Below are 22,245 nucleotides of genomic sequence, written 5' to 3'. Positions count from 1 at the left end.
GGTATCATGTTCCTCGCTTGGCAGAGTAACAGTTTGGGAAAGATTTGTTGCAGATTAGATAAGAGCACATTTGTTTTATCACTAACAGTTTGAAGATTAAGTAATTTAAAGAGTCTTCCCATGAACAAACCAATTTGAAAGCTGAGATAATCTTAAATTCTTTTGCTCCACTTCTGCAAGTTTTAGTGACAAATGGCAATAGTCATTTCTTAAATGACTGTTCTACGGGAAATTATGAATTTTAGGAGTTTTAAAAAATTGGGAACCAAACTCTTCCACTGTATGAAATCCAAACTGCTCTTTAAATGTAGTCAGACAGTAAAACCTGAAAAAAATGAGAAAAACAATTTGTAAAAAGGGCCTGGCATGATGAGTGGTTGTGCAGAACTGAGGGCTGAGGCCTTGTTGGTCTGTCCAAAGGAATACAAATGAATAAAACAGAGTCAGAGGGCTCCCCTTCTTTTGGAGAGTGTTTTGTGCCCAGAGATCTACATTAAAAGACATCTTATTCTCATCTTGGGAGAATTCAAGTCTGTGTGACCACAGGATTCAGGAATGCAGAAAAATTCCAGTTGTGGCCGAAGGGCACACCTGGCTGGGCTCTGATGTGGATTGTGGGGCTGTTCCTTCCTCCCTGTTCTCCAGGAGTGTCCAGATGCTGAAGGGCCTTCTTTGTGCAGTTCTGCTGCTCAGGAATTTTCACTGTGTGTACAGAACTGCCAGAGCAGAAGTTATTTCCCTTTGTAGCTACGAGCACCTCAGTGCCTCGTGCTCAGACCTCTGGAAACAGCAGCAGTTCTCGTGGCTCCAGCTTAGACACTTTGAAACACTGCAGATGCCTTCTTTGAAAGCATTGGAAATAATTTTTCATGTGTGGTGCTTAAGGGGAAGATCCTGATGACTGTGTTCATCTACTGTGTAAGAAAATAATAAGTTTTCAGGAAAACTATAATACGAAATGTCTTTGGACTCGCCTAATCACAGTTTGGGCTCAAAGGAAAGAAATATTTGCAGCTTTTGATTTGTCAAGCCTCAGAGGTTCTGAGATGAACACAGACATTCTGCCTTGGGCCTAAATGCAGCAGGACCTAGGAGCAGTGGGACTTCTGGGCAGCCCAGCTCTGTCTCTGATATTCCCAACAAGTTCTTCCTCCTTTCAGCCCTGCAGACAGGACATGTGTTCCCTGGGCTGTTATTTCAGAACACACAGGCTGCAGCTCACAGTAGGGGTAGCAAGAAACCACATGGATCTTTTCATCTCTCTCTGTTTTAACCTGATATTCATGCAAAGAAACTTCCTGCTCCAAGGAGCCTGCTGTACCTGCATCCACAATGGGGCTTCTCTCCCAGCGTGGCCAGTCTGATCTTCTGTCTGGAGTTACAGACTTTATACCTACAAGGGGCTGTCAAGCTTCCAGTTCCTCTTCCTTTAGAAGATATTCACCAAATAAATTAGTTTATGGTAATGCTGGAGGAAGGCTTCCATGTTGAAGGTTCAATTTTTGTCTTAAATATGCAGCCCTGAGTTTCTGAGAAATTCAGGAATTTCAGCTTTGGAGGAGCCCCTGGGGCTTTCTCTGTTCTTTCTGACTTTCATGTGTGTATCTAGGATTAGGTCACACATCTCCAGTGCAGCTTGAAGGGTATGTAATGGATGCTGACTGCTATCTTTTGAATGTTAAAATCAGTGACCATGTAACTCTGCACGGTGGAAGTTAGAACAGGATCAAATTTTGCAGGCTCCCAAGGGCTTTTCTGAGACATATCTTTCCAGTGATGTCTGGAGTGGAAAAAAAAACTCCAAAACCCTCAACAACTATTAAAAACACCCATTTATATTCAAATACTCTTTCCCCCCTTGCTTGTACTTGACATTTTAGTGAAGATCAGTCAAACACCAATACAATATTTGAACAATGCAGTATCTGTTTCTTTCAGCCTAATGTGGGCTGTGACCCCTCTCGTTGGCACACACCACAATGCCAGCAGGGTGAACTTGGAGTAATGGCTCCTTTCCTATTCTAACTGTTGCGATTCTATAATTTCCAAAAAATTTAAATGTTTGACCTGATACTGGCAAATTACTGTCATTCCTAAAAATTGCAGTGTGTGGGGACTTGTGTCTGGCACATTATATTCTTTGGAAGATGCTATAATTTCACCACACATATTAAATTTCAACACATGATTATTGCCTACAACAATAAATGTTAAATTCATACAGTGTGATTCAAACCAAGCCTTATAAATATGCAGTGGAGTCATATATACAGCCACCCAGAATGCCCCCTCAGAATGCCATCTGACCCCTATAAATAGTGCTGCATTTTTATGGCCTCTTTCTGACAGTCATTCACCAGGTGCTGTACAACCCAAATTCAGATACTCTGAATTTCTCCCTTGCAGTTAATGCTGGGCATTCAGGCCCTTGGGCACAAAACCTGACATGCTGATGATACATCTGACACCTCTGAAAAGTGAGGAGCTGAGGTTTCAGTTGCTCAGCACCTGTAAATGGAGCTGTTTGCTCCACAGCCTGAGCTCTGTTGACTCCACAGGACCTTTAGAGCATCCGTGCTGCTGGTGAATGGCACATGGGTGTGGAAAAGCTGCATGGAAAACTCAGGTTCCTTTACTTGGAGGGTGACAGAGGCTTCTCAGAGAGGTTGTGGAGTGTCATTCTCTGGAGATGGTAAAAACACACCTGCAGCCTGCCCTGGATGATCCAGCTTTAGCAGGGGGACTGGTCTGGGTAATTTCCAGGGGTCATTCCAACCCCAGCCATGATGAGGTGCTGTGTGAAATCACTCTTATTTGCTTCAAAACCCCTTAGTGTATCCCTACACCAATATTCCTGGAATTCCCTCATTCCTTGCAAGGCTAATTTTCCAGATATGTTAGACTTTACCACAGCTCTGGTGCCCATGTGCTATTCTGGATCTTCCAGAAATCTCTTATCAATCAGAAATTCCTTATCAATCAGAAATCCCTTATCAATCAGCCTTGTCATCCCACCCAGGCTTGTCAGTTTTTGTCAGTACAGGCCATAAACTGCAGAGTTGCTCATGGAAGGTTTTCCTGTATCAGTGCTTATCTTTCAAGAATGGGATCTGACTTGTCTGTGGGCAGCTGCTGTGTCTGTGGCAGGTGCAGCATTTGGCAATGCCTCCAGCTGCTGTGAACTGAGTTCAGCAGCCTTTAATCTGGGGGAAAAGGTGAGTCTGGGCTTCAAGACTAGAAATCAAATCTGTTGGCACCAAAAGTCCTCTGGGATCTGCCTGTGGCCTTTAGATTGCATCTTTCTGCTGCTCCTGCTCTTTTTCTGTCTTGTCTGCTTCTGTTTCTCGCTGCTTCTCTCAGAAACACTGATGTGAGTCTTCTTTTTATGCCATCACATCCCGTTTGTTAAGTGACAGTTGTCACTGACTTCAGGCTCTTTGTCACATAATTCAGTGCTTGATACCTGCTCCCCCAAGCATCTCTTAATGTCACAAAGGGTGTCAAACAGCCTGTGTGGGATTTAAAGGAAGGAGCACATGTTGCAGGTTGGGATTTTGGGAGGGACACTGGGAAAGACAACAGTGTAAATACGCCAGGTGGAACTGCAGGAGCTGTGCAGCAGCAGCACATAAACAGAGGTCATGGAACCACCAGCATCTTTGAGGTCACATCAAGTGCTTTGCAGCTGGACTGCAGGCCCACAGTGAAGATAAATCTGCAAATTTATCACTGGTGTGTGAGTATGTTGCTGATCCAGGAGAAAGTTTGAGAGCTGGTGCCTGGAGGTTGCCAAGTTTAGAGATTGGCCCGTTAAGGGCAGAATCCTTTATAAAAGGAAAGCTGCAGTCAGGACCTCCCTGAGCAAATGATAAACTTCAATGACTGGAGAGACATTCACAGAAAAAGCCCAAACTTAGAAGGGAATGTCTGGATTTGTGAGTATGTGTCTGGATGCCTTCCTGGCCTAGTGTTGCTTTATCCTCACCCCACAATCGCATCAAATTGCCATAGAATGAAAGATTCAGATTTTATTTTGGGAGATGAATGTGTGGACACAGACAGAACACAGATAAGGACACTGGGCTGAAAGTTTGGAAGTTCAAAAAGTAATATCCAGAGAAATGGAGCTCAAGGAAAACACCAGGATGATGTGAGAGGAAGGAGAGTGCTCAGAGTGAAAACATGGACTTAGATGAATTGCAGAGGACTCAGCAACTTAGCTGATCAAACATGTCAAAGTGTGTGCCATCAGTGAATTTCAATTAAATGTTCAGCTTCTCAATTTGTTGTTGAGATTAACGTGTGAGATCATATGCAATAAATCACAGCTTATTATGCATGCTTATTAATAGCTTTATATTTAGGCAGTGAGGATCAATAATGTTAACACATGTATATTATTAGAATATAATAAATCAAGTTGCTTGTTTTTATTGGTTTTGCTGGGTAAACAACTATTCCAGGCTGTTTGCAACCTCCCCTCCTCCCCTGCATGGCATGCTGAAGACTAATATTGATTGGCTTTATTTGGAATGAATACAGAATTGTAATATCCATTGGTGCTCAGACAAGACCCCAGTTCTGTACACCCAAGCAAGTATTTTATTGTAGTGAGAGGGAAGAACTGCTGGGAAAGGGGAGGTTCTGTTCTAACCTGGTGTCTCCTGATATCACCCCACAGTGTGACAGCCACGTTTGCTATACTGCAGGTAGCAACAAGATTTTGCAGGATAAATTTATATGGTTTTCATTTTATTTGCTAAAATGTAATGCCCTAGCAATAACATAACTTCTTTTTTCCAGTCGTGTTTGGTGAAGAGATTTGAGAGCAGGTCAGCTCAAATGACCTCGGATCTTGCAGCTTCTTATGTGTTTTAAAACATACTCAATTTCCTTAAAATGGAAATACATATAACTCAGTTTCACAAGCTACTTACATTGCCTTTCTGTATTTCCTAAAACTTAGCAGTAAGTTTCGTTATGCTGCAGAAGAACTGCATTTATAATCAAGTAAAATCCTTCTAAAACCAGTACTCAGATGATAATTGCATTGAACAAACTATGACAGTCTTTAGTTACCATGATAATGACTGCAACCTTAGTGCCTCTGGGACTTTGACATGATGCTCTTCAATTTTATGCTGCATAGAAGAAAGAGTTACATGCCAGCATACTCGGCAATTTCTGCAGTCTGGTCTTTGTTTAATTAAACATCTAATATCTTTTCTTTAGCCCTAATGATAAAGTGGGGATTTTTATGATTATTACTATAACTTCAATTAAGGCATTAAATCTGTTTACTTTCTCAAAATAAAACAGTTGAGAGGAATTTCTTTTAATTATGCTGCACTTGTCCTCTAATGTCGACTCTGTGACATGCCATGGCACTTTATTTGACATACTTCATGCCTTGCTGAGGTGAAATGCAGTCTAGATACTGAAGCAAACTATCCTATAAAATGTACATTGTAAATATAAACCTTTATAAACCTCTTGGGAGGGCCTTTCTAAGCAAAAAATTAACACGTTCAATGATTCAGTCCTATAAAATGAAAAGTAGCCCCTGCTCTGGGTATTAATTTGCAGTGCAAACCCCTAAATCTTTACCTTCCATTGACTCCACTCTGGAATTCATGCTCAGCATAGCAAACATTGTCAGGCCTTATTTTTACGATGCTTTTACTAGCAAAAAAACCCCACCTCCAAATAGAGACAAACAAATCTGTTTGTAACCCCTTACATCAGATGCACCACCTGTGGAGAGATTCTGTGATGAATATTTTTTAATGAGTGCCTGTTTTTCACTTTGCTGTGGCTCTGCTTGTTGACTTTTGTTTGCTTTCCCCAAGAACCTCCGTATTTCACGGCTGAACCCCAGAATGTGATTTTGGCTGAGGTGGAGAAGGACGTGGACATCCTGTGCCAGGCCATGGGTGAGTGCACAAAAGTGTTCAAACCTGGATTGATGGCATGTGTGTGTCCAGTTTGGAAGAAATCATCTTACACAAACCGTCTTTGTTTTTAATGTTTAGAAGTCTCTGTTTTATTGCTGATTATCACAGGTCCCATATACAACAAAGAGGGTTGGCCTTTCCCTTTGGAAAATTGGGTATTTCTTGTAATTAAGGTTAATTTGGAATAATGCCGGCATGTTGATGTTTGTCTGTGGGGAGCACAAGTCCTGCTCCTGTTGCTCTGGGATCTTGCCTGCGCTTCAGAGTCATTAGAGAAGAGATTTAAATATCTTGAGCCAGAAAATGGGTTGAGGGGACAGCACGGTTATGGAACCCATCATTTGCAATGCAAACAGTTCTTATTTTCAACAGTCACAATGCCCTTTCTTCTAAAAGTTAGGGAGCTTTCATAGTCAATAGAAATGTCAGCAACTCTGACATCTGAATGTAGTTATGAAATCTGCAGGACTATTACAGGCAGATTTTAATTGGTAGGTGGTTTAATGATATAAAAGGCTTCAAAAGTTTAGAGTTCCACCTGTCTAAAATCATGTTTCGAGTTCCACAGAAATGCAATTCCCACCTATTTCAGCACTCTGGTAAGGTAGAAGATGTTGTCATTATATGTTTAGAGCAGGTTTCTCAAAGTCACCAAATTTCTATGTGACCCTGGTGAGGGAATGAATATTTTGTTGTCTCACTTTCCCTGGTGCTGAGTTTAAGAAGCAGCACACATAAAATGCCATGAGGTCCTTAGGGAGAAAGATCACATCCTTGATTAAAAAAGCACCCAGACCTAACTAACAGCTTATTTTTGTGGTGTCTTCCTCCAAATCACAGCCAATAGACATTTTTACTGCGTGATTGTGTTATTGCCACTGTGATTTAAGCATTTTTCCTTGTGTTTTATGTAGGAAAGAGTCAGCACTGCTTTTCTAGGAGTCTTTGCAAACTGTGTGATAAGCAAGTGTGTGTGTGTGTTAAGGGTGGCTGCTTTGGAATTTCAGAAGCCTGTGATGAGATCTCTTACAAAAAGCTCTTCTGGAAATGAAGCTATCAGATGATAAGAGACAATGTCTTCTTGTTCATTAATAGCTTTTTAAGCAAAACACAGCAGGACCTGCTGTCAGTGGAGTTCCCCAGGAACCCATCTGCTGTTTCAAATATTTTTCATGAATTAAAAAAAAAAAAAAAAGACAACCCAACTCACAACCTGGAGGAATCAGGGAGACCTGAGGTTGACTTTAACTCTTCCTTTTACCTTCACTTTTTCTTTGAGCAGTTTAGTTCCCAAGGGGGTTAATGGGGCACTCATAACCATTCTCACTGGAGATATGGGAACTCTTATTAGACAAAATTAATTATTTCTGTTCAACTCTTGTAGTGCACATCTGATTTGATGATAAATGTGGTGCAGGAGAATGAAAACCTGCTTCCTTGTGGATTATTTTGTTAAGTATCTATAGCACATATAAGGGGCAGGTACTAGAATTAAACATAGAGGAATTTTGATCAGTTATTACACAAATCTAGCAATTGCCAGCACTTTAAAAGAGGGTAAATGAAGATTGCTGCCTCCTGCTCCAAGCTGGGAGAACAAAGCACTGGGGAAACTGCAGAGCTGCCCTTTACCTTTGCTGTAAATGGAAGACAGATTGTATTTCCCCTAGCCCCATCAGGTTGTGTGCACAAAGCCCATTTGCCAAGACTTCGTGCACTGTGGGTGTGTGAGAGACAGATTAATTTCACAGTATAAGCAGAGATTAACTGTAAATAAAATTGCAACTTGCAGCTCCCTGCTCCCTGTAATGGAGTTTCAGGGTATAAGGCCACAGGAACCAGGCTCTGCTGTTTATCTTCCAGCAGTGGCTGATGCTGCCTGAATGTTCAATGGGTTTCCTTTAAATGCTCTTTCTGATTTGCTTGTGGAAAGTTTGGAGCTGCAGGCAGCGGTGGTGCTGTCTGGGGAGCACAGTTAATTGGACTTCAGCTCTACGTGTTTAGAGAAGGAGATGGAAGAGATGCTTTGGAGGTTCCTCAGGAGCTCACTGGGATCTAGAGGAGGCGGTTAAAAATAAATAACAAAGATGGCACAGTGAATATTCTGAGTCTTTCATCAAGGTTCTTAAGTGAAATTTGGCAGAGAGTCAAGCAGCTGTTTCACAGATGGAGGAGCTGAGCCTTGGGTTCCATAAGTTATTTGCCCAAGGTTACAGAAGTGGCAAAGCCAGAACCAGCGTCTCTGTTTCCTGCCTTCCCTTCTCCCCCCTGACACTAGATTAATTTGTCTGTGAAAAATGAATAGTGCTGCACACAACTGAGAAATAAGGTTATTTTATTTATTTCTGCCAGTTTTTTAGGCCACTCTCACCTCCTGAGCAGCAGGGTCGGGCCGATACTGCTTGGAAAGGTAGAGTGCAAAAGGTCTTTAAAGGGTTTTCTTCTCTTCATAATTTTTTCACCAGAAGATGTTTAGAGAAGAAAAAAAACAAAATTCCCTTGTGTGGGGAGGAAAGGTTGTGGGGTGGGTAGAAGATGAGAAAAGCTGGGTTTAACCATTTTTTACAGCCAAACAGGTAGCAAAATTAGACGAGGACGTGTGTACAACTTGGAAGACAAATCTCTCTGGGAAGATCACTAAAGCCCAGATGAATGCTGCTGACAGGCATCAGAGTGCTCAGATAAGATCCTATTATTCAGACTCATAACTTTGAGTGCAGGAAGATACCCGTAACTGAAAAGTAGAGAAATAGAGATGGTAATATTCAGTTTGTCAGCTGAGTTGGTGATAGGAAGGTGTATCTCACAGTGATTATAGGATTAGAAGGTTTGCCAATACTGTTAGTAGAATGGGATTTATGGAATGACACCAGTGTTAAAGGTTTCAGTGTTCTGAATGCAGGATTTCATTATTTCCTTGGTGCCTATCAAGTCTAATGTGTGGGAAAATGGAGTTGCTATTATTTAAACTTGAAATCATTTCTGAGCTTCTCAGCATCAGGAGAACTATTCCATTTTGCATCATCTGTTTCTTCATTACTCAGTGATAATTTGTATTTGCCCAGGAGGATTTTCAAGAGATGAATAACACTCTCACCGAGAGTTGTGAACATTGAAATTTACGCTAATTCTGTATATGGGCTGTTGTATGAAATTTAAATTATGCCTATTGCCAGCTCCTACATCACGTCTATTCTCTATCAGACAATGCACTTCTACATAGTGAGTTTCTTCCTGAGATGATTATCTGCATCATGAGTACATTTTATTTTATCAGCAGAACAAAAGCATCAGAGGTGATTGAAGTAAATGATACGTGTTTATAAAAGTAACAACAGCAATTGGATGTTGTTTTTCAGTCATTTCCATACATTGTTTGTACATTCCTTCCAGAGTTAATACAGTTTTGTCTGTATAAAGAGAATAAGTACATTGAGAGAAGATGTGAATGGAAGCAGAACACCAGTAGTATTTAACTTTGGGAGTTTTAAAATGATAATGATGATTATATAGATCTTCCCATGGCACTTTAGCTCTCGGAACATCAAGTGACTGCCAGCATTGCAGTGAAATTCATTGTCTGCAGATGCTCAGTTCATCAGAGACATCCCATCCTCCATGCTTCAGTGACACTTCTCTATTTGGGCAAATTTCACCCACCCATGAATTTAGGTTTGCTGTCTCTTACCTTATTACAAGAAATTGTGTTGGCCTGAGGTTTTAAGTGAAAAGTGTTCGAAAACACCCCAAGTGCTGTGCCCAGTTCTGGAAGGACATTGAGGGGCTGGAGTGTGTCCAGGGAAAGGAACAGAAGGTTCTGGAGTGTAAATCCTGTGAGGAGAGGCTGAGGAAGCTGAGGGAGCTCAGCATGGAGGAAAGGAGGAGCAGGAGGGACCTTCTGGCTCTGCACAATTCCCCCTCCTGTAGCAAGACAGGGGTCAGGCTGTCCTGGGAGCAATGGGCAGGATGAGAGGAAATGGTGTTAAACTGTGCCAGGGGAGGGTCAGGCTGGACATTAGGAAGCATTTATTCACAGGAAGGGCTGTCAGGTATTGGAAAGAGGCGCTCAGGGAGGTGATGATCTTGGAGGTCTTTTCCAATCTCAGTCACTCAGTGATTAACTAATTATGTAATAAAATACCTGCCTCATTTCTGATCTCTGCACTGAATCGCCAGCATTTGAGCAAGTGGGGATTTCTGGGATGTAAACATAAAACATTGTCTGATATGAGCAGCGGGATGGGAACAGCTGTCTAAGACTCTTCTAGGCCCCTGACATCTCTTGAAGAAAAGTGAATCCTACACTATTTGTGTATAATAAATTTACAGCCACTTCATCCCAGGTGACGGGGACATGACAGCAACAAAAATATGTGTGAAATAACTGTGTCAGGGTTTGTAGAACATGCACATGAAAGAAAACAGGAATAAATGGCACTGTAACTTTTATCTAGGCTAGGAATTTTATTTCTCTTTATGCTTGTTTTTTTTCAAATAGCAGGTGAAGCTTGAGACTGAATAAAAATAATAGTAATTTAAAGCCATCCTATTATTGACAATATGTTGTTTGTACACTGGCTTAAACTATGCTGCTAAATTGGGACTCAAGTACAGCCATGTGAGCATTTCAGTTTTCATGTTTAATTTGCCATTTCCTTTGTATTCCAGCTATCTTAGCTACAGAAGCACAGAGGAATCTTATTTGGGATGGAACAGTCTTATAGACTGGCTGTGTTGCCATACTGCTGCTGTTTAAGGAGCATGATTCTGGCTTTCAACATGAAATTGCTCCAAATCTTATTTTGTAGTAGCATGAAATATGATTGGGTGAAGAAAGTAATTTGATAACATGTTTTCTCAACATTCCCCCTTAGTATTTGCTGGTTTTATTCCCTCATGTCGTGCAATGTGTTACAACCATTGATAATGTGAGATGCAGCCTCCACTTATCTAAAGCAGCCTGGAAAAAATACAAAAAATTGGCATAGAAAGACAGGAAAACAGGGATACGACCTAAAACATGCTCTGCAAAGACTAACAGTGATTTCTTTTTGCTCGAGCAGGTGTTCCCATCCCCACCCTGGTGTGGTACAAGGACTCAGTGCCCCTGAGCAGGCTGGAGAACCCCCGGTACAAGGTGCTGCTGAGCGGGGGGCTGCGCATCCACGCGCTGCGCCCGCAGGACGCCGGCATCTTCCAGTGCTTTGCCAGCAACCAGGCTGGGGAGATCCACACCTACACCTACCTGGATGTCACCAGTGAGTGGGGAGTGCTGGCACGGGGTGCAGGAGGGCTCATCCCTGTAGGTGACCCCACAGCCACCGCATTTCTCATAGCTGCCTTAGTTCAACCCGCAGAACTCTGATTTCTTGTCAAGGGTAGATGCTCCAGCTGTAAGGAACCCCAAAATGCCCCTGTGCACAGCACAATGTGCTGAATCATCATGGCAATCTCTCCATGACATCAGGAGAGCTTGGCGTGAGGTGAACTCCCCTATTTCACATGGCAAAAAGAGATCTTAGCGAAAAGAAAAAAAATTAATCGTGAAATACATTTATCTTTCCTTCGTTTCCTTCCAATTTCCACTCTAATGTAATTCCATTCTGAACTTGAGCTACTGCTTCATGATTGTGCATGCTATCATTTTATTTGCCTTTGTCTGCAACTGCATTTGGTCAGGGAAAAGAAAGAAAGTTCAAGTTAAATGTCTTTTTTGGCCAAAAAGTCAGATTAAATGCTTTTGTTAATGAAGTGCATGCTTCTCTATGGAAGAATTACAAATCCTAGTACTCTTTTAACAGTGATTATTAACAGTCATTTCTGTAATATTAAACTTCCCTTCAGGAAGCTGATTTTTAGCCCAAGAGCACTTTGCACATACTGACCAGAATTCCTACTGGCCTAAGAAAATAAATCAGCCCCAGTTCAATATAGATCTAGGAAACTGCAGGGAAAAAACTGCAATAAAATGCAACTGGGGGAAAATAAGAGAGAAAGAAACTTAGAAAATGTCTTGGATAAGGCTCAGGTTCTAAATTCTTTTGGCTGACATTTAAGTTTCAAAGTTAATGCCTCTCTCAAGTTGCTTTTCATCTTAAAGAACTCTGTTATGAAGATGAAGGAAAATAGTTTTGTTTATCTAGATTTCTCAAGTTCCCCCCAAACACTCATTTTGAGCTTTATCTTCCTTTTTCTTTAACCTATCTAACTTGTACAGGTACAAGCACTGATAGATTTTTATTTTCTGTGTAGGTAATAAACAGGATTAGGCAATTCCTGGGAGATGAATAAGAAAAGGTTACAGTCACTGCTGAAAGGTTTTCATGTCTTATTGTCATGTCCTTGTCCATGATCAGCTCTATAAAAGTGGATGTAAAGTAATCCACAGTAACAGTTAAAGGATCTTTCTGAGAGGTGAGGCATTGAGTTTGTTTGAATTTTTTGTTCTAGACATCAAGCCAACCTTTATCCAGCCCCCGGAGGACACCACGGTCACTGAGGGGATGACTGCAGTACTGACCTGTGAGGTTTCAGGGGCTCCACGACCTGCCATCTCCTGGAAGAAAGGTAGCCAGTTATTAACATGTAGAAGAGCTGTAATCCACATTTTCCTGTCCATTCCTGAGATCCTAGAGATCCATTCAGTGCCTCTTTCTCCCTTCCCCTGGTCCTATGAGCAGTGGGTTCATCATGAGCCGCTGGCCTGGACAGGATGTAACATTTTGGAAGAGCTGGAATTGCAGATCCCTGATGTGCCTGACACTAACCATGCTGCTCCCCATGTGTTTCAGGAGAGCAGATCTTAGCCAGTGGCTCGGTGCAGATTCCTCGCTTCATTCTCCTCGAGTCTGGAGGGCTCCAGATAACGCCCGTGTTCCTGCAGGATGCTGGCAATTACACTTGCTGTGCAGCCAACTCTGAAGGAGCTCTGAATGCTTTTGTGAAGCTGACAGTGTGGAGTAAGGATAATGCTTTGTTTAAAGTCTAACTTTAATCAAGTATTAATCAGTTTTTGTTGTAGGCTCAGGAAATTTTCATTAGTAATTATGCTTTTCTCGTTAATAGCGTTACTTGTATGATTTAATAGGAATAATGTGTCTATTTTAGGAAGCCTATAACAAATACCCTTTTTGTTTGGAGAATTATGCATATAAATCTCTATTTTGTGAAAGGAAGTGTATTTAAATAGAGCTTCAATCACAATTACAGTTTTAGTCAGGTTTTGCTTTGGTGTCTCGCATTGCAAGTCTGAGCTTTTAACTTGTAGATTTGGCTGCTTGCAGGTGGTTTCTGCCTCCAGGAGTCTGCAGGTAGCAGAGAGCAGCCTGTGCTGGTACTGAGGCAGTGGCCACAGTCAAAACAGATAGGATTTTCCTCACACTTTTGTATTTTTTGTGGCTCTGGGTGCTGTTGGAAGCCAAATCAAAGTGCAGCAGATTTCAGCTAATCCCTCACACTACAGATTGGTGTGGGACAGGGTATCCTATGAAATGGTTTTGTTATTCACCTTTTTCCCTTGATCTCTATATATTTATATTTCTTCTGTTGAGGAAGTGAGTCTGCTCCAAGGGGTTCACCTGTGTAACTCCTAAGTGAGTTCAATTGAAGTATAACATGGTTTTTACTACTCAAGGTACAAAATAATGATCCCTGAGCAGGGACTAAGAGCAACTGAAAATAATGAAGATGATGAAGATTAATAAAGAAATGTTGTGGCTTCTCTCCTCTCCAGCACTTGAAGTACTGATTGTGCTGCTGATGTGTGGTGTATATTTGGCATTTATTAATCCCCAAACTCTGCAAGCTAAATCAGCCACATTTTTCCTTTTGAAATTAGGAATACCTGAAAACATTCCTGGCAGTAACTGTAATGTATTTGTGTCATGTGGCCATCATGTTTATGTCTTATTGACAATATCAAGTTGGTAGGAATTTCAGGATGCTGTAAACTGAATGATATCCAGGTGTATGGATCAATTAAAGGAGATCCTTCCTATTAATTCTCAAAGCCATGGTTCTTACAGGTATTAAAGATAGTTCCTGTTCGTTGTACTGCATGAGGGGAAGAAAAGTGAATATAACCTGATGTTTGTGTAGCAACAGCACCATTATAAAGCCAGAAGTCTTACATATGTGCATCAGGAGTAATGCTAAAAATTCCATGCTATTTAGAGTCAGCTTTTGATCTTGCTGATGGTCCCTCCTTGTGCATGTATGAGATATCTCAGTAGATGCTGATTATCTCTGCAGGGATTTGGGACTTATTAACATTATCCACATCTCTTCCAAGCTCATCCTGGTTGTCTCCCTGCCTCAGCTGATGCTCTCTGCTGCTCCTCCTGTGTGTGACAAATAATGGGGATCTTTCACACCGGATCTGGTTGCTGTAGTTACAGCAATTATTGTGTTCTGAGCCTCTAGGAGGGGCTTGAGTAAGAATGTTCTGAAACATTTGAGTAAACAACATCTTTCTGATATGGAAGATTTTTCTTCCAGGAGCTCCTCCACGGCCCTGGAGTTGATGAGGTTGTAGGTTTAAGTTTACCTCTTTTTCAATACTTTTCAAGTGCATTTTCCTTTGTGCAGATTTTCCTGGGGTCTTGTTTGTGTTTTTGAGCGTGGCTCGTTTCCTTGATTCAGTGTTTGCTGCCACACACTCATTGAGATTTTAGGGAGCTGCCACAGACACTTGCACAAGCCAAGGGAGAGTTTGGAGACTTTTACCATTGTTCTCCACCGGGCTGAACTCATGCTCTGAGATGCTGTACCCCACATCGTGTCACAATGTCTATAGAGGGAGGGGAACCTTCACAGCAGAGGGTTGAAGAGCAGTGTCCCTCTTGCTTTGAATGACAAAGGCTCGGTGGCTGCTCTCGGAGTGAATAGCCGAGGCAAAAGGCTCTGATTTCACCTGAGCTGTGCTCCTTTCAGATCGCACTTCCATTGTCCGCCCTCCCGAGGACAGCACGGTGATCAAAGGAACCACGGCCACCCTGCGCTGCGAGGCCACGCACGACCCCAGAATCTCAATCAGGTTGGTGGTGGCACTTCTCCTTTGTGTGGTTTATCCCAGTTTCATTTTATAAGCTGTATGGATAGCACTAGGTGAAGTTTCTGGACCCCAGGTTTTCACACCAAACCCCTGATTACTGCATTATAAGGTTGTACACTGTATCATTAATCTTATAAATCCCATCTTCCATTTCAGCCTTATGTATTATTTACAATGAGCTATGTTCCACTTCATGACTTCAATATAGCCTTCCATGATTTTACTGTCAAGGTTAATACACTATCAATAAAACCAACTTGTCAGAGGCTGATACTTAATGAGAGTAAAAGCCAAAGAGAAGGAATAGGATTTCAGAAGTGTTTACTCTGGGGTGCATAAAAGCCACACCAGAGATGCCCATGTTTGTGGAAACAACTCAATAACTTGGGCTTATAGTCTGTTCTAACCATGTAAAGGAAACCTGAATTTGTCTGGACTATTAAAATTTGAATTAGAGCATTTAGACAAAACTCAAAACTTGAAAATAAGTTTGCCATAAAAATTAATGTAGTCTGAAAGCAACATAAATGAAATAAAATGCAAGGAAGAGCTTGGAGAGTGCTTGAAAGGTGAGCTGCAGAAAGAGCTTTGGAAAGAGAAATATGGGTATAAAAATTTCAGTTAGGGGAAATTGAGTCTGTGGCTCTCCACACCTCTGTGATGTGTTGGGAGAGGTGTTTTTGATATGTGAGCTCTTGCAAACCTTCAACAAGTTTCTGATGCTGGCAGTCCAATGTTACTGAGCTGGCCAGCACCCACCATTAACTGAAGAGTTAATGTTCTGGTGGGGGTGAACTTAAGAACTTGGATGTGTATGAGTGCTTCATCTTTTCCTTGTAAAATACATAATATCTCAGATGGAATTCCATTTTTCGTTCTGATCGCTTGACCTAAAACTTAAATTTGTAAAAGGCACTGCTCTTGAAAGTAGCTTTAGGGGTCTGTCATTTTTAACACGTGATGACAGGAGCTGATCCCTTCCAGCAAAGTTCAAATAAATCTATTCTGGTGTTCTTACGAGTGATCAATAACTGAAGCATTGCAACACTCAGGTACCTTTGGAAGAAGGACAATGCTGTAATAAACCCATCCAGCAGTTCCAGGATCACAGTGGAGAAGGATGGGACCCTCCTGATCAGCCAGACGTGGTCGGGAGACATCGGCGATTACACCTGTGAGGTCATTTCTTCTGGAGGGAACGACTCCAGGACAGCGCGGCTGGAAGTGATGTGAGTGCTCCAGCTTAAATATTCCCTACACTGCCTTTCAGACACCCTCAGGTATTTTTCTAACATTTCACTCTAGGTGTTGTGGAGAGCAGCAGTTCTGACTTTTTGGTGTGGTGGTTTTTTTTAAGGGAAATTAAATTAAACCTGGATCCTTCTCTCACCCCATGCTGTAGGGCTTCCCCATAAAGCCCAAGTGCTGCACTGTGATGCCAAAGTTTGAAAACAAGAAAATGTTTTCTTCCTTTTAGTATTTTTTCTCTGTTAAACATTTATCAGAATAGTTGCTCCCTGGATGGGCATTGCTTACTCTTGCATTCTCTTTACACATCGTTTTTTAGGGAAAAAAAATTTTATATATGACTTTCTTTATTCCTATGGATCTTTAAAAATAAAAACAAAAACATGTTTAAAGTGCCATTCTGCTCTGGAAAAGGATTATAAAAATGTCATTACATGGTTCCATATTTTCTATTTCTGTCATTCCACTGGGGTGAAGTGCACTTCTATTTTATTTTTATCATTAAAAGCAACAGCTGTGGGTTTGGTGCATGCGTGGAGCAGATCAAATGAAAGAAAAGGAGGTAATGTTTTATGTACAGTTATTTTTTTATTTATTTGCTTGAGTAGTACGCACACTTTAATTCAACTAAAATTGCATCTGTTTCTGCTGGTCATGCCTGATGTCTCTGAGAAGATGGCAATTGTGTGGTTGGCAGTGTAATGAGTTCACCTCTGAGATTTGCTGTGCAGAGGGCTGTTTGATACAGCATCATTCTGACAGTGCCAAGGCTCCATCAGATGCCCATTTTCCAAGAGCGGTCATACATTCTTTTTCTAATTAAGCACTCCTCAGCTCTCCTCCCGGAGTGCATTTTACTGCTGGTTGGAATCCAAGAGCAGAAGACAATTCAGAATATATTGCAGCTACATAACCACGCTCGCTCTTCTCTGAGGCAGTTTTTGAATGGAGGGCAGAGTAAAGACTGAAAAGAATGTTAAAGCTTGGACTTTGAAACAAAGCTATAAATATGTGCTAAACACTTCAGTAGCAGGACAGATTCCTAATGCTGAATAGCAAAAGCTGCCCAGTACAGCACAGGAATTGGATTTACTTGCAGTTCCCCACTGACCACTGAGGAGCTTCTTTTATGGTCCACAAAATCTGAGTTAGAAGTTGGCTGGGAGAGGCTCATCCTGTGTGCCCTGCTGAGGCACCCCAGCTGTTCCAGCTGTGCTGGCTGGCTCTCCATGCACGGAGACTGCCTCTAAATCCTGCCTCTCTACTTCCTTTGATGTTCTGCTGCTGATCGCCCATCTCCTGTTTTTCCTGGAGGAATTAAAGGAATCTATCAGACCCACTCTTTCAGAGGAGTCAAGTAACTGATAAGTTACTCAATAATACCTTGAATTGTGACATTTCATTTCAAAGCAGGGCTGCAGGTAGTGCAATACCGCCAGAAAACATTGCATTTCCTTGCAGCTTTCATCATTATTGTTTGGCTCAGCAGCACAGATCTGCGAGGAAGAGAGATACACGATACAACAGGAGTGAAATGAAGAAGAAAATATGTGGAAAGGAAACGTCTGAAGTAAAGCTTAAATTAAATTCCAGCTTGTATAGGAATGACAGATCTGTAGCATTCCCTGTTCTCCTGGATAATTCCCCCTTGCAGAGCATTAACAAACAGGGCATGCACATTCCCATCGATGAGCACTTACACTTCAGTGCCTTGAGTAGCACTAATGGCAGACAAATGTTCAAAGGAGACCTCTCAACCAGTTACAGACTGGAGCAGCCACCAATGGATAACTGTGTCCCACACAGCCTTGCCTGACAACTCCAAATCTCTCCCCACCTTTTTCCCCCCAGGAAGTTCCTCCTCCACCTCTGTGCCCATCAAGAGGAATTTCCAAAGGCACAAATAAGTCAGTTACTGATTTCTGTTGAAATTGATTCAATTATTTAATCTCTGAGTGTTCCAGTTTCCAAATCTCTGAAAAGAAGGAAAGAAAACTCCCTCTTCCTTTGCCTGCCCCTGCTGGAAGTCAGGCTGGGTCAGGGACAAAGGTTGTGTTTCTTTGCTGGAAGAAGCTGCGTGGATAGCACAGCACAGAGACATTGGTGCTGCAGATAGGATGGATCATCTCCCTCAGCATGAAAGAAGAAATAAAATATTTGCAAAGGAAAGCCAGAAAACTAATGAAGAACTTGCTAAAGTGCAGCCAAAGGTTACCTTGCTCATCAATTTTGCACTGATGGTACTTGGGCACAGAAACTAATTGCTAGTCAAGATACTCTATTCATTCATTTGTCTTCTCTCTAAATGTGTTTATTCTCCATGTACATCACTTGATTTGATTTGCATGAGGTAAAACATTTGCGAGTGATGTTTCTATTCTGCAAGAGATAGATTTTAATTTTACACTGACTTTGTTTTTCTCCTGGTAGAATTTCTCGACTGCATATCAGAAACATTTGGTGATGAGCCCCCCGCTTCTCTTGCATCCCTGCAAGTCACAGAGTTTGATCCTGAAAGTAATTGCGTGTTATGAAACATCCCAGCTTCATTTAGCTTACTTTATAGTCCTGTAAACACTAGCCTGAAATACATACAGAGGAAAAAAGGCTTGTTCCTAAAGCTGCAAAAGCTGAGTTATCACCATGTATCACTCACCTGATGGGAAACTGCTGATTCCAGCTCAAAGTATCCTGAGGATTCTCCGGATGTATAAAATATGCAGAATTACCACTATCTGTGCCTGATGATACCCACTGCTCAATATCAGCCTGTCTGCAGCCCGAGCTAGAGGATCTCTTTGTTGTATGAATGTGACTGCAAAGTATGGTAATGCTGCATTGTTGGAAAATCAAAGCCCTCTACAAGCTCTGTTATGTCACAACATATAGTAAAATCTTTTAGGCTCTTTTTCTATGCAAAATATATAGGAAGGACAATGTAATACAAAAATAGGCAATTTATTCCTGGCAGCAAGTTCATCTCCTTTCTGTTCCCTTTCATCAGAGAAAAAGCTATTATTGTTCTGTCTTCTTCAAAAGCAGGAGAGGGGAGCTAACCACTTATAATAAACCCCCAGTGGGTTGCCAGGAATGCAGAGTATTGCCTTTGTCAGCCATCTATCCATGAATTTGGATACCCTTTTTACTGGACTATTTATAATTGCCACTTCTTCCAATTTCTTCCCAATACATCCTATAAAAATTATTGCTAAAATTAAAATCGGTGTGACAAATGCAGGGTAAGTGATAAAAAGGATGTCCAATTACAAATGTAACTTGATACAGATCCCACATCCCTTGGTTCCAATTGCCCATCTCTTCTCCTTTCTCCAGGGAGAGAAAGCAGAAGGAATGTCAAACCTGAAAATATATTATTCCTTCCTCGCTGGAAAGAAGGTTTCTATTTATTTTTCCAAGCTCTCTATTGAGATGTCATCCAAGACTCAAGGTTCACTGCTGAGTCTGAGTGCACTTGATACTCAAAGGAGAAATATCTCCCAGAAATGCATTTGGAAATAAATGCCATTGTGTCTGTTTGTCATTGAAGGTATAGCAGGAAAGTAGGTGTTCTCAGCAAAAAGAAAGCATAAAATTCAAACCTCTTTCCCATGTCATCTCCAGATCTGAGCAGACTGAAATGGGAAATAAATCTGTGCACTCTGGAACTCAGCAACCCTTTAATTCCAAAAATTCCCTGTGTTACAGACCTGTGAGAGCCAGAGAGCCTCAAAACTCAGGGCTGCCTTGCAGGAATTGGAGAGGATTCTTTTGCAAGAGAAATTGCAAAGTCCTGAGCAACAGTTGCCACGTTTGTTAATTTAAACCATGATAAACTTTTCGAAGCAGAGCCATCAGGGCTGAGTGCTGCATTCCCTCCCTGCTCAGCCCTGTGCTGTTATCAGCCCTGGCAGATGAACCACCTGCTCCTGAGCAGCCCCTGCCTGCTGGACCTGACTGAGGGAGTCCATTAGAAAATAGGAGCGGGGCTTTTCAGAGACTGACAAGAAAACTTGTTTAATCTCCTGTGCCTTTTTAGTAATCCCCTCTTCAGTCACAGGCTCTCTAATTACCTGCTGTTGGGCCATTTTTCTCAGAAGTCTCTCCAAACCGTGTCTGGTTTATTTTTCTTAGCAAATAGTCTGCTTTTAGCTAATTTTATAAAACACTCTATGTGTTTGCTGAGTGAATTTTTCAGCTGCCCTCTGGCAGTGATGAGCTGACTCAAAACATTAGGGTTTCTGTTTTGAGCATGTATCATCTGCAACTGGCTAATATTTCTCTCCCAGATTGTCACAATGACTTCATGTTCTTTTCTTGCAAATGCACTACTTTAATTGCTTTGTCAGAGCTCCCTCAGGTCACCTTGGTGGCAATGCCATTAACCCTGGTGTTATCTATCAATTACAGATTTTAAAGTGTCCATGCATATATTTTGCTATCACATAAAATAAGTTATGAAAACTTGCCTCCATGCAACTCTTCAGCATTAGAAAAAATGAGGTTTTAAGATATTCTGTATTGAAAAACTTCCACATGTTTCCTGTTGGGGCTTCAGTGAACAAAAGAAAGATAATGATGGAATTACACTTTGCATGTCTGGTCAAGGTCTGTTCAGTGCTCTGGGTGTTATTGCTCTAAACCTCATCCACTTTCTTGGTGCTGACCAGTCCTAGTCTGAGGTCCTCCTCACCCTGAGAAAGGGTTGAAATTAGAATGCTCTGCAATAATTTCTTGGGTGTTGGAAGCAAGGAAAAGTAATCCTCTTAAAGGAAAAATAGAAGCAATGGTCTCTTTGGGGAACATGAATATTCATGATGGTGGTACAGGTCTCATTTATCATCCCTTCCACAGGGTATGTGGTAGCAAATGCGAAGGAGACAAAGTGTAAGTGCATGCTCAAGTAGAAATTACTACTTTTTAATCCCTGCTTTTGCATACTGCAATGAGAGAGGTACACTCCTGTGCTGAAATGTCTTTCTAGCTTTAAATATTCATTTCTGTCCAGGTGTGTTTCTTAGGCACTTGTTCTGTCTGCCTCGGGGGGTTTAAATCTGTGAGCACCATCTGTTGCTGCTCAGTGTGGACACGTTTGGGTAAAGACAAACCCAATATTTGTGATATTTGTGGATGGGGTGTCCTGCATGGAGGGAGCAGCTCACGCTACTCAATCTCTGTCTGAACAGAAAGTGCCCATTTCCCTTGTGCTGCTGCTGATTGTCCTTGTCAATCTGAGAGAAAAAGCTACTAAACAAATCCTAAGCAAACAAAACCTCAGGTTTTAACTCAGTCTGTGCATTTAAAAAACAGGGCAAACAGGGAATAAAAGGGAAACTTTTTCAAAAGTCTTCTGAGTCTTGTGCGCTTGGAAAAAGAGACCAAGCTTTAAGTCTTTCTTAATTGTGTAGTCTCTGTCTTCAAGTGAGCTAATTGAGCCCTTCTAATATATGGGACATCAAGAGTAGCAAATGCACACCTTGAAAATACCCATAATATATACAAGGAGTGCTCATTGGCTGCCCAGAAAATCAGACACATGGAGAATAATCTGCTGTGAGCTCCCCCTCAGCCATTCCTCCCACACTGCTGCTTCTGTGGCCATCATCTTCCAGGAGGAGCTGGAGCCACAGCCCCTCTCTGAGCTCTTCCCCACAGGGACTGGTGATAAATGAAGCAGGGGCTGGGACTTGAGTGAGCCATGTAGCAACAAGACGTTTCACTCTTCCCTTCAGTAATTACCTTTGCCAGCTTAATCACAAAAACTTTTCCAACCAGCTTGCCTAGGACATAATGATAAATTGTGGTGGAGGTTTAATGTTTATTATAATTTAATGTTTCATTCAAAATTAAGCAGCACACTCTTGTAGTCCCTGGGTAAATGGCCGTATCTTACACCCCCATGCTTCCCAGTGACAGCCACACTCTGTCTCCCAGGTCAGCTCCCTCCTGCTTTGTTTCCAGGTCCCCCCTCTTCCCTAAATGTGTTTATCCAAA

At 41.7% G+C, this 22,245-nt stretch overlaps 1 protein-coding gene across 1 annotated transcript in view; it reads left to right on the top strand.

Moving 5' to 3' along the window:
* The window catches only part of SDK1 (sidekick cell adhesion molecule 1), a 382,049-nt gene that overhangs the window by 235,957 nt on the left and 123,847 nt on the right, over positions 1-22,245 (top strand). Inside the window, exons 8-13 of the mRNA XM_059484654.1 lie at positions 5,850-5,933; positions 11,018-11,212; positions 12,405-12,521; positions 12,746-12,913; positions 14,886-14,988; positions 16,059-16,235. Coding sequence (XP_059340637.1) covers positions 5,850-5,933; positions 11,018-11,212; positions 12,405-12,521; positions 12,746-12,913; positions 14,886-14,988; positions 16,059-16,235 — 844 coding nt within the window. The remainder of the gene's footprint in view (positions 1-5,849; positions 5,934-11,017; positions 11,213-12,404; positions 12,522-12,745; positions 12,914-14,885; positions 14,989-16,058; positions 16,236-22,245) is intronic.

Source organism: Ammospiza nelsoni, chromosome 17 (assembly GCF_027579445.1).
Source record: "Ammospiza nelsoni isolate bAmmNel1 chromosome 17, bAmmNel1.pri, whole genome shotgun sequence".
Classification (NCBI taxonomy): domain Eukaryota; kingdom Metazoa; phylum Chordata; class Aves; order Passeriformes; family Passerellidae; genus Ammospiza; species Ammospiza nelsoni.
This window is presented reverse-complemented; position numbering and strand designations above follow the sequence as displayed.